At 43.6% G+C, this 12423-nt stretch overlaps 1 protein-coding gene across 2 annotated transcripts in view; it reads right to left on the bottom strand.

The window, feature by feature from the left end:
• Positions 1-1019: 1019 nt before the first annotated feature.
• LOC308462657 (tropomodulin-3) overlaps positions 1020-12423 on the bottom strand; it is a 50980-nt gene continuing 39576 nt past the window's right edge. For both annotated transcript variants that reach the window (XM_080980510.1, XM_080980511.1), the window contains exons 9-10: positions 11510-11654; positions 1020-5386 (exon numbers count right to left, since the gene is read on the bottom strand). In XM_080980510.1, coding sequence (XP_080836636.1) covers positions 5352-5386; positions 11510-11654 — 180 coding nt within the window. In that variant the 3' untranslated portion in view covers positions 1020-5351. The remainder of the gene's footprint in view (positions 5387-11509; positions 11655-12423) is intronic.

Here is a 12423-nt window from a genome sequence, read left to right as displayed (position 1 = left end):
GGCAATTTGTTGTTGACAAAGGACAGCTGGACATATAAAGGGCCCCATTACCTTCAGTAGCTTAAATCCAGCCTTGTCTGTGCTACCTGAGAACGTGTGAAATATAATTGTTTAATTGTACACTGCAATGGAGAAATGCCTGTGTGTGTACTGCTGAAGCATTTAACATTGGAAAATTCCACTGGAGTATACTAAGCTAGAAGAGAGCTCTCTGGGATCTAGCTGGGGTGATCCTTAACTGTTGTTGTCTGCTAGCTTTCATGTGGTGTTTAATTTTAGATTATGTGAAGGTATTGCAAAGCTGTGGCTTGAAGGCAGTTGCCTATTAGCCTTCCTCTGGACGCCACAGAGACAAGGATGTGATAATGAAGCCTATCAAGATAGGGTTGCCATCTGTCCGGAATTTCCCAGACATATACGGAATACTGCTTTCTCTAGCATTGTCCGGGTGCAAATTTGTAGTTATCTGGGAAAATATGTATGGCAGCCCAATTTTCCATAAACAACTTTGGGCAAAGCTCAACAACTTTTCTGTCTGGATTTTCACTCTTTGAAATATGGCAACCCTATGTCAAGGAGCTGGATGCAGGTTAATGCAAGCTAAGGGAGAGAGATTTGAATGTATGTCTTCTTTCTGCATGGTGAGGAAGGGGAATCCCAATGGTTGGTTATGAAAGTTTTGTCTGACTTTATAGATGCTGAATATCTCCCTTAGCAATTTAATAACAAAGCGGTAGTGGGGTTGGAACGCAAGACGATTCACAAGGTCTATGTGCTTCTTTTTTGACCCATCCAATCCCCAACTGAACCAAGTTGGTCACCAGAGTGACATGTACATTTCAGGGTGAGAAAAGCACTGCAGTGACTACTTGGGAAACACAAAGATGCAGACCATGGACCTCAATTTCTTTCTTTCTTCCTTACTTGGACCTCAGTTTCTGATATAAAGGAATGCCTTCCGAATCACATGAAACAATAAACCTACTTAAAGCGGGAGAAAAACCACTTTGTAATAATACTTTGAAAAAATCATTTGGATATTTTTATTACAATAACAGCAGCATACAGCGCTGGCATTCCTATATATTCCCATTCATGTTTTTCCCCCACAGAAACTTTGCCCAAAGATTCGAGAAAGTTTATAGCTTACAAACGGTATTATCTGTATCAAAAATAGTAAGAGAAGATAACATTTGTAAACAGTATTAAGTGGAAACACATTATTTTGTCATATAGTATGAAAACATTCTGTTCAAGATAAGTGGAGCCTAAAGCCAAGGGTTGTTTGTTGTTGTTTTAAAAAAAGGGTAAGTGCATATATTTTAAAACATAAAGCAGTCTCTCACCTCAGCAAGAACCATTAGACTAAAAATGCACAAAACCTTCACCTTTTCGGGAAATGGCCCAGTTCTACAGTCATTTCTGAACCATCGTTGTATGCAGACTTTCATGATATGCGCCCTTAACAGTAAGCTTAGTGAACCGGAATGAAGTATGAAAAGTCAGACAATTGCACTGTATTATAGTGTGCAACTCAGAAAGCTTTACGTTCCAAGGAGTAGAAACAGGAATGCATACAGAACTAGAAAGAGTTAAAGTATCCTCAGAAGTCCTATCTCAAAAGGACAATTTGATGGCTTAGACCAAGTTCCCTGCCTCTTTTCTCTACTCATAGATTGCTTGGCATTAAAAGGATGCCTGCTTCTACTCCACTAGGACAATGATCACTGGACTCTCTCAGGCTAGCTACCAGCTCACACAGACCTCTAAATTTAGGTGCTGCTAAATGCTCATATCACCATAATACTGATGGTTCATCTGGGCCAAAGGGAGCCAAGGTGATTCTCTCCAGGTGCTTCTTAACTCCTGCCACCTCCAGCCAGGGTGGTCAACGGCCATCAATGGGAGGTGCTGCCCAAAGCATCTACAGGGCACCCCACTGACCGCTCCTGGTCCGAAGCACAAGAGAGCTTCACACTTTACTGCCTTCCTTCATCTTTTAATTGAACATTTTCTGACGGTCATCGAGGCACCAATGAACTCTGCACCTGATCTGACAAATAGGAAACCAGCTCAGTTAATAATACAGAACCCTCCCTGTAACAGAAAAACAGAGAAACATTTACTCTGTGTGTGTGTGTGTTGACAACTTTTATATTGTATTAGGCACTACAGAAATGGAAAACCATCCACTCCACAACACCTCTTGATCCTAATGTGATGTAGGCAAACTCCCATGCAAGCCCTATTGAATTGAATGGAGGTCATGCAGTAGCAGTGCTTTCTGCACCCCATCCCTCGAGTTTCAGACAGTGCAATACTGTACAAGTATTTATTATGTTTTGGTCAACTTAGTATAGCACCACTTGTTGAAAAACACCCGTGGAGCATTCCTGCCCATGCACTGTGGCTCGTGTGAGCCAAGTACCCAAGTAAGTGCAGGGCTGAAGTCTCAATATGCAGATGATTTGAGTTCATTCTTTAAGGGGGGGGGGGGAACACCTCTGAAAAAAGCCTGCCAGTTTGCAGTCTCAGCTCTCTTATAAAAAGCCATTCCTGTTTTGTGGCTCTCCATATGTCTGAAGCAGGCTGTTTTGGAAGGCCCTCCCCCCAAAAAAAACCCTAGACTGGGTGTATCAGCTGCCTGGCAGGCTGTAAACCTGACAGGCATTTTGTCAAAAGAGAAAAAATAAGGGGGAGAGAAAGCTACTTAATCTTTGATTTTTCAGAACAAATCTACACTATCTTCTAAATAGGTGCATTGTATTTACACACTGAAACTTTTAAAATGCATATGTTTATACGGAGGCAACTACCTCCCCCCCCCCCCATTTTTTTCTTGTTGTTGGGACTGTTTTAAAGCATTGCAAGTGAGAAAAGAGATTTGGATTTGTTTTCCAAAATTGTTTTTAAAAATGCACGTTTCTGTTTTACACACCTAAGTGCCAATAGAAAAAAACATGTTAATATGGTTTCTTTAATGCAGTCTTTGCATACAATGCAAAAACGAACAAAAAAACCCACCTCTGCCCTATAGCACCCTCCAGGTAGTATGTACTACAACTTCCATCAGCCCTTCACTATCATGGATGATGGGAGTTTTAGTCCTAACATCTGGAAGACACCTGTTTTAGGATAACTGCCCTACACAAACACACAACTTTAGCTTTGGTATTCTCAGTGCACCAACTCGGAAAAACGTATCACTGATTTCAACACAACTTCCTTTAAGGTAAAATGTTTGCAGTTATGGTCCATATTCAAAGAGACAATGATGTGAAAAATAGCACATCAGAGTTGAGCAACTTTAATCAAAATGCTTTCATCCTGGCCTGATGCTCTGCTCTGTGCCATTTAGTTTTGCACTCAACAAATCAAAGAGCCAAAAGATGTCAGAAAAATGAAGGAAAAACAAGATTGAACCTGGCCAGAGTTGTTTCCTAGTTTTTCTGAAGATAGAACCCTGAACTAAAAAATGAACCTAAAATCCTATTCTATATACTACTACTGCTTGTGCTCCATTGACCTTTATCATGGTTTGCATAGCAGAAGCCTGACGGATTGTGTCCAATATGCATGATTATTCCCTGTACCACGTGAAACTGGAGATGTAAATCAGCAGCAGGCATTAACATAGTGGCATTAAAACGGTCCTTATTTCACAGTGGGAACCAAGCTCAGGTCATAAAACTATCCTGTTAGTTGTAGCTGTTGTAAGGTTAAAAGTATGTGTTGTTATTAACAGATGTTTGAAAACTGTGGGTTTTCCTTGCCAGCTGCACCAGAATTGTGAAAGAATAAAAAATTTCCTATGCACATGACGGATGTAGCAGAGTAAGGGCTGGAGCCAGGGTTGAGGGGGGCCCCTTAGTATATAACCACTTGGCATTTTAAGTCAGCAAACCCCTAGTGGCAAGGTTGGACAACTGAGAAGCCGCCATTAAAAAATCCCCACGGCATCTCAGAGCAGTCAATGTATTGCCCCACAGCACTGTGGGAAACTAAAAGTGGTGGCGCCCAACTGGAAGCCATTTTAATTCCTCACAATGCCCAAGTGATGCTCCGTTGACTGCCCTGGGGCATTGTGGGTAATTTAAAATGGTGGCCCATGGGAGGCATCGGTGAACGTGGGCCCTGTTGAGGTGCTCAGAGGATGAAAGGCTGCAGCAGCTGTCTGTGGGTGCTGGTAAGTACAGGAAGCCTGAAGTTTCTAAAAACGTGCCATGTCACACTGGTCAGAACTCACAGCCAAAGAGCATAAAACCTGGTTGCCATGTGTTTTGGCCTATACAAAACAGCATACCAGCGGACTGCTACTTGATGCTGTGCTATGACTCAGATGCCGTTTGTGTAGGTTTGGCATGCTGCCACTGAAGAGTGTGTGTGTGTGCGCGCACACGTGTGCACACACACACACACACATATATATACTCACACAGAGAGAGATTCCAAGGAATATAACTCAACACGACGCGGATGAAACAAAAACACCAAAAGGTCCATAAATACATCCAGTTCAGACATAACAGAACAAAGGTGCCGAAACGTCATGTTCTGTACGTTGACAGAAAAGGAAGCCAACAGAACACCAGATATTGCAAAGGCCGTGGGCTTAAAATTTCAATCTCCATTTCTGTCGGCTTCACTTACCTCCAATGAGGTAAGAGAGTAGAAGCAGCCCTTAAAAGTGGGATAATAATCTCTTATAAAAAGAAGTTTCAAGCTTAAATCTCCATATCAAGAAAGCATTCTACATGGTCAAAGCACGTTAAGAACCAGAGGAGTAACAGCGGCAGCAGTGATTTATCCGCATCACATACAAAGTTGAAGTAAGTGGTCAAAGCCCTTTGTTTTTCTTGGAAGGGTCTCTTTCTCTCCCCCACCCCCACCCCACCCGAAACATTTGTTTTCTAAAAATATGGAGTCCGTATTTTAAATAAGGACTCCGGGTTTCCTGCCTGAAAACTTCCTCCCTGCGGGTTTAAAACTGTCTGCCGATCCTTGACTGCATGTCATGACGATACTCCGCAGATGCTAGAATTGGTACTTATCTTTGTGGAAGACACACACCCAAGTTCTGAAATGAAAGGCTGTTCAAGAACTGATCTTGGGCAGATGTAGTTACAGGGCTTTGAACATACATGTGTTGGATATCACGCATACAAATATACATTTACAACACAGACACACAAAAACAGAACACCCGACAACAGGAGGAATGGCGATTCCAGTCTTTTCCCTTCTACCCAGCTAAGAAGTAATCTTGAGGTTGCCGAAGAAACCATCTCAGCAGATGCACCTGGAGGAGCCCCAAATTCTCCATGCCACACACATCTGGAAGCCGCGAAGGTTTATTGATGGTCTCCTTCCACTCTTCTTTTGCGAACTGTGCCCACAGAGGTGGGGGAAGAGAAACAAGACATGAGACAACGCTGGTGTAAGGCTATCATGTTTCAGTTACTGGAATGACGTCTATTAACAGCCAAGAACTAGGAGGACTAATTGCAGCATTTGTCATGCACATTAAAAATGGTGGCCATGACTGAATTCTCCTACCCTTTAGCGATTTTTAAAAATTTCCTTTGTTTATTATGGGTTGGATCCAAAGTTTCCTTGAGTGAGCACAAAGGGACTTCTGCTTACATAACTAATACCCATCTCGCATTCCACCTATCCCTCTCTCTCCCACTGCGCTGCTCCAGGCCACATCCTATGTCATTCCAAAGCATCCATGACTGATGGATGGTCCATTCTCAACATCCAGCAAGGCAAATTTTAAAAGCCCCAGCGAACCTGAAGGACAGCTTGTAATGTGGCAGTGGCTATGCGATGTGGTTAACGAAACAAAACCACATCCGTGCTGCAGCGCATTGGGACTGCGGAGCTGTTGCTGCAATTACTCTTCCTGTGCCTTTTGCCTGCATAGCAAAGATACTTGATGTTATTCAGCACTTTTTAAAACGGGTCTGGAGTCTTTGCTGTACCGACAGAAGCACAGCACAAAAACACAATTCTTAGCAAGCAGGTCATGTTGACCTGAATTGGTAAGAGATTAAAAACACAGCATATTATGGAACAGTTCAAGGAGGTCTCCTACTGCAAACCTTGTTTTGTTTTTTCAAACCAGGCAGGGAAATACCGTATTTTTTGCTCTATAGGACGCACTTTTTCCCCTTCAAAAATGAAGGGGAAATGTGTGTGCGTCCTATGGAGCGAATGCAGGCTCCTTGGCTTTGCGGCGACGCGCCTGTCCTGGAAGCCGGAGGAGGAACAGAAGGGTCTCCTTCTGTTCCTTCTCCAGCTTCGCTGAAGGGCGCTGCGCCTTCTCCCTCTCTGCGCAGCACCTCTCCTGTGAAGGAGAGGCGCTGCGCAGAGAGAGAGAAGGCGTAGCGCCCCTTGAGCGACGCGCCTGTCATGCGAAGCCGGAGGAACAGAAGGGACTCCTTCTGTTCCTTCTCCAGCTTTGCTGAAGGGCACTGCGCCTTCTCCCTCTCTGTGCAGCGCCTCTCCTGTGAAGGAGAGGCGCTGAGCAGAGAGAGAGAAGGCGCAGCCCCCCTTGAGCGACGCGCCTGTCCAGCGAAGCCGGAGGAGGAACAGAAGGGTCTCCTTCTGTTCCTTCTCCAGCTTCACTGAAGGGCGCTGCGCCTTCTCTCCCTCTCTGCGCAGCACCTCTCCTGTGAAGGAGAGGCGCTGCACAGAGAGAGAGAGAAGGCGCAGCGCCCCCTGAGCAATGCGCCTATCAAGCGAAGCCGGAGGAGGAACAGAAGGGTCTCCTTCTGTTCCTCCTCCCGCTTGGCAGCGACGCGCCTGTCCAGCGAAGCCCGAGGAGGAACTGAAGGGTCTTCTTCTGTTCCTTTTCCAGCTTCGCTGAAGGGCGCTGCGCCTTCTCCCTCTCTGTGCAGCACCTCTCCTGTGAAGGAGAGGCGCTGCGCAGAGAGAGAGAGAAGGCGCAGCGCCCCTTGAGCAACGCGCCTGTCATGCGAAGCCGGAGGAGGATCAGAAGGGTGTGCCCTATGGTCCGGTGCGCCCTATGGTGTGAAAAATACGGTATTCATTCCAAAACAGTTAATTTGATAAGCCAAAGATTTAGCTGGCCAATTCTGCGCACACAATTCTTTGGCCTTTTAGTTAGGTTAAGAAAACACGTTAGTCCATCACGTCAACAGTGGAGAGAGTCCAAACAGTCTTGTAAATATTTTCAGAAGGTTAGTGAACATGTATATTAAGCAAGGAGGGGGGGAAAAATGTATCAGCCCTGTATTTTGAAAGGAAACAGTTATTCAAAACTTCTAAGTTTAAATGTACCGAAAACTCATTTTTTGTAAGAATCGGTAACTAAGAAGCTCCCTCCATTGGTGCAGGCAGACCTAGGCTTTGAAGAATCCAATTTGCTTTTTCTAGAACCCGCTGGAGTGTAAAACAGCAGCTCAGAGGCACAGACACACTTATTAATTTAATGAAATTTATATACCACATAAGATATTAACTACATATCTGTGCCTTTTAACTGCAGCTGCTGGTTTGATTCCACAACTTGCAGGCCTAGGGAAAGCAGAAGAAGGTAAAGAGTTGTTGAAGCCCGCTTATACTAGGATTCTCCTGCACATCCTGCACAGGCAATTCATGTTTTTAAAAAGCCCTTCATTTTAACCAATGCGGAACGCAATGGCGCAGTTGATCCCAGTTGGCTTGCGCAGCTGATTGGTGGAGGCAGCAAGCACAATTGCGAGCGATGTTATGGGACATCAGGAGAGAGCATTTGTGGGAAATAGCCTCACAGGCAAAAGTGGAACCTGTGCTGAGTCCAGTTAGGTTTGTGGAACAAATGTGCCCCCGTACCCAACTTAAAGGCAATGATAAGCCATTATCGTTGTGTAGCTGGGCCCACAGAATTAAGGAACAAGGAGCCTCTGAGCACATGGCCCAGTACATTTTTTAATTCGGTACTGGAAATGAGCTCACAGTCCTTTCATCTCAAAATTTGATGCCCCTTTCCACCTTTCTTCATTGCAGCGTCCGAACTGGGAAAGAACAAAATGCCCCAAAGATTGGATTATTGGAACACGTTCCACTTTGGAGATGACTTGAAAACCTCCACTGGTCCAAAATGCAGTGGCCAGATAGATTACTGCCAGTGGTTCTGTTTAGATCTTACCTAACGTATTTTAATACAAGTGCACTGGTTGCTGAGTTTATTTCCAGGCCCAATTTAAGGTGCCCATGTTAGTGTTTAAAGCCCTACAGACCGCTTTGGGTGTTAAGATTGAAGAGGAGACCCTATTGGTTGTTTTCCCATCCTCAGAAGCTTGGGGCTGAGGTGGCTCGGAAAACGGCCTTCTCTGTGGCAGCCCCAAAATTGTGAAATTCTCTCCCAAAACAGGTGCCCCAGGCTTCTCCATTGTACAGCTTTCAGTAAACACCAAACACACATCTTCACCCTGGCTTTTGATATATATTTAGGACCCACCTCAATCTGTATTTGCAAGATGGTTTGAACTGTTTTTAACATTGTGTTTTAATTGCTGTAACCTGCCCTAAGACCTTAGGGTGAAGGGTGGGTAATAAATACATGATAATAACGTATTTTTGGTGGTGAATATAACATGAATTATGGGAATTACACTAGAACTTAGTCCAACGTTGATTTTATTTAACTGGATCAAGGAGGGTATCTCAAAGGAAGTGAAATCTTTTAATAATAAATTATTATTTTATATCTTTAAAAGACATCTGAAGGCAGCCCTGTTTAGGGAAGTTTTTAATATTTAACGCTGTATTGTTTTTAACACTTGATTGGAAGCCGCCCAGAGTGGCTGGGGAAATTCAGCCAGATGGGCGGGGTATAAATAATAAATTATTATTAAATTATTATTATTATCAACAACCTTGTTAACAGCAGCACCCAAATGTGTCGACATGCAAGTGGAAAAGTCCACTTGTTACATTTATTTTGTATTTTTCTTTATTCCGCACCTTACACTTTTGAGCCCAATCAGTTCTGACCTGTTCTTTAAAAACAGCGACCCATTATGACACTACATATTGCAACCCATTGCTGCATGAAACTGCCTCAAGAACAGAATTGTACAGGATTTCATTTACGCCTCCCTAATTAATCATGCTATTAGAAAGGAATTCCAGAGCCTCCACGAAATGAAAAAGAAGCATGCAGAAGAGTGTGATGGAAACATGGAGCAACAGTGTGCACACAAAGAGCTGTTAGGAGACTCATACAGAGACAAGGAGAGGTTTTAAGAGAGTTTCTCTTGCAGTGTTCAGTACCCAGTTGGGCGTTTGCAATAACCTGTCTCAGAAGCTTCAGGGCTGAAGAGATGAAAGGGCATTTGATGACATTTTTACTCCTATACGCCAAACTAGGAAAGCAAAATAAAAAAGCAAGATATAAATAGATGAGAAAGGATAGACCATCCAGCAATGACATATCACAGCTGGAATTTGGGGCAGCGGGGGAAAACAGGAAAGTTTACAATGTGCTGAGCGGCTTTTTGAAAATGAAAGTAAGAAGAGGCCAAGTTATATTTCCTTAGAAGCCTAGAGTCTTTTCCTGCAGTGTTGAGGGCACTTTTTGCCCTCCATCCCACAGGTGCTTTGCATGTACAGTGGTACTTCGGGTTACATACACTTCAGGTTACATACGCTTCAGGTTACAGACTCCGCTAACCCAGAAATAGTACCTCGGGTGAAGAACTTTGCTTCAGGATGAGAACAGAAATCGTGCTCTGGCGGCGTGGCGGCAGCAGGAGGCCCCATTAACTAAAGTGGTGCTTCAGGTTAAGAACAGTTTCAGGTTAAGAACGGACCTCCGGAACGAATTAAGTACTTAACCCGAGGTACCACTGTACTCTTTGTTAGTAGCTGTTCAAGCAACTCTTAAGCTCAGTCAGTAGAGCATGAGTCACTTCATCTCAGTACAGGGTTATGGTTTTGAGTCCCACATTGGGCAAAAAGATTCTCGCATTGCAAAATGCCCTCAGCCAGCTCTCTACCCAACCACCTTCCTATTTACAAACAGCTAATCAGCTCCGCCTTAGCCTCAGTGCTGCCCTTTGTAGAACTCAGTGGGGAAGAGGACGGGGCCAAAACTAGAATGGGGTTGGCTCTCCCTGTCAGTGGCTCAGGCACAACAGACTGTTTGGCCTTTGGCCCTACCACTCCCAATGGGCAACATATACTACCCAGGACACTTGTGGTTAAACCTGCTTGCTTTCCTCCCCATTCCCTCCAATTCCTCTTCCCTTGGGTTTGTTATAAGTCTCAGGGGAGCCACTCTGGAAAACTTTACAGTTAAATAGCAGCATTTTGTGGAAGGAGGCATTACTTGTTCAGGTCTGTTTTATTACATACAGTGGTATCTCGGTTCTCGAACATAATCCGGAAAACCGTTTGACTTCCGTAATGTTCAGAAATCGAGCCGCAAAGGGCAGTCTGCAAATCACATTGAGAAAATCGAAAACAACCAACCCTGGAAGTCAAATACAACAATAATATTTCGTTCGTACAGTAACAAACAGCATTTAAGGTTACATGTAGTTTATTCTCACTACATGGTTGAAATTTGTTTTTTGTATTATTTTATGCTCTTCCTGTGCTCGTTGTACAAGTAACAAGAACTGTATTACTGCTTGTTAACTGTATTTATTTTGTTAACTAATAAAGCATTATTTTTTAAAAAAGAGAGAAAATTGAAAAACACGCAGAGGAAGCTGTTTAACTTCTGAGGTGTGTTCGAAAATGGAAGCATTTTCTTCTGGGTTTTCAGTGTTCAGGTTCCGAAACGTTCGTCAATGCAGACGTTCGAGAACCGAGGTACCACTGTATTTTGTGTTCGCATTTTGTATTTTTCTGTTGTGAACTGCCTTGGGGTCTTTGGATGAAGGGCAGAATATATTATTATTATTATTATTATTATTATTATTATTATCCCTTGACTAAGTAAATCAATCTGGCTGGCCATGAGGAGAAACTAGATGCGGTATTCAATAGGCCAGACGTGGGGAACATTTTGCAGGCAGAAGGTCACATTCCACAGCAGGCAACCTTCTGAGGACTACACACGAGTAGTATGTGGGGTCCTAAGGCAACTGAAGGATGGAGCAATGCAAGTGACTCTTAACCTTTGTTCGGCAGGTTATATTCCAATTATACAAATCCAGCAGTTTCACACCCACCTTCATCCAGGAAAGTAAGATGAATGATCAGAGTTGAAGGACACTTTCCAGTCCGGCAAAAGCAGAAGGAGGCAAGATAAGAGCAACCTAGAGGGCTACATTTAGTTTGAGGTTCCCCACCCCTGAGACAGGCCTTAGGCCTGATCCAGCGAGGCTCTTGAAGAGGAATCAATGTGTAGGGGGAGGATATCAGCTGGAGGGGCTGAACTTTTGGTGTCAGTTTTCCTCACAGGCACATTCTTAAACAAATTATGCCAAGTAGCTGCCACCACGCTCAGTGTGACTGAGGCCTGCTTGTTCTGCAGCAGAAAACGCCTTACCCAAATCGTTGTTTTTCGTAATTGCATCCGCTGCTCTGGCTCGCGGTCCCTGCTGTGTGAAGTGATATCCGAACTTGAGGATCTTTGTGTTCTCCTCAAGCATCTTCACAATCTCCGTTTCTACAGGGGTCCCCAACTGCTGCCTCTGGTGGAATCAACAAAGCATTAGAAAATCAGCAAACGTCGGTCCAGGGTTGCCCAAAATAAAGTCTCCTAAGCACCTTGGGATTTTTAGATCAGTAGTGGGAACACTGAGATGGGTGATTTGACCCTAAAAGGGTCAGTTAAGAGGAGTTATGTTTCGAATTCAGAAACTATTAAACTTTCAGGCACCAAATTAAACCTTGAAGCAAATCGTCTCCTGCTTTCAATAAGAGTCAGATAGGGTAAAAATAAAATTATTATTATCATTATTAATGCTTTGATACTGCCCTGGCAGCCTCACAACTCACAGTAAGAGCTGTTTGGCAGTCAAACAGACTCCCACAAGAGGTGGTGGACTCTCCTTCCTAGGAGGTTTTTAAGCAGAGGTTGGATAGCCATCTGTCATGGATGCTTTAGCTGAGATTCCTGCATTGCAGGGGGTTGGACTAGATGACCCTTGGGTCCCTTCCAATTCTATGATTCTATGAACTGACACTGCTTGGGAATTTTAAGAAACTAATAAAAACTCCAGTGATTTTAAGAAGTCAGTGCCATTTTGAAAGGTTTGGTCTGTCATCTTAATTCAGAATGGTGCTCAGTTTTATCCAAACACAGATGAAAACCAGCTTTCAGAAACCATCATGCGTATTTGGTTACGGTATCTTAAGAGGTGTCCAAATGCCCCGAGAGAAAAACAGACAAACCATTTTTTAAAATATAAGATATCAGAGCATATCTAATTATTAAAAAAAATTGTAAGCTCAGGACAG

The sequence above is a fragment of the Podarcis pityusensis genome, assembly GCF_964106645.2.
Source record: "Podarcis pityusensis genome assembly, chromosome: 14".
In the NCBI taxonomy this organism is placed as follows: Eukaryota; Metazoa; Chordata; class Lepidosauria; order Squamata; family Lacertidae; genus Podarcis; species Podarcis pityusensis.
Note: the sequence above shows the minus strand (reverse complement) of the source record. Positions and strands in the feature narration are given on the sequence as shown.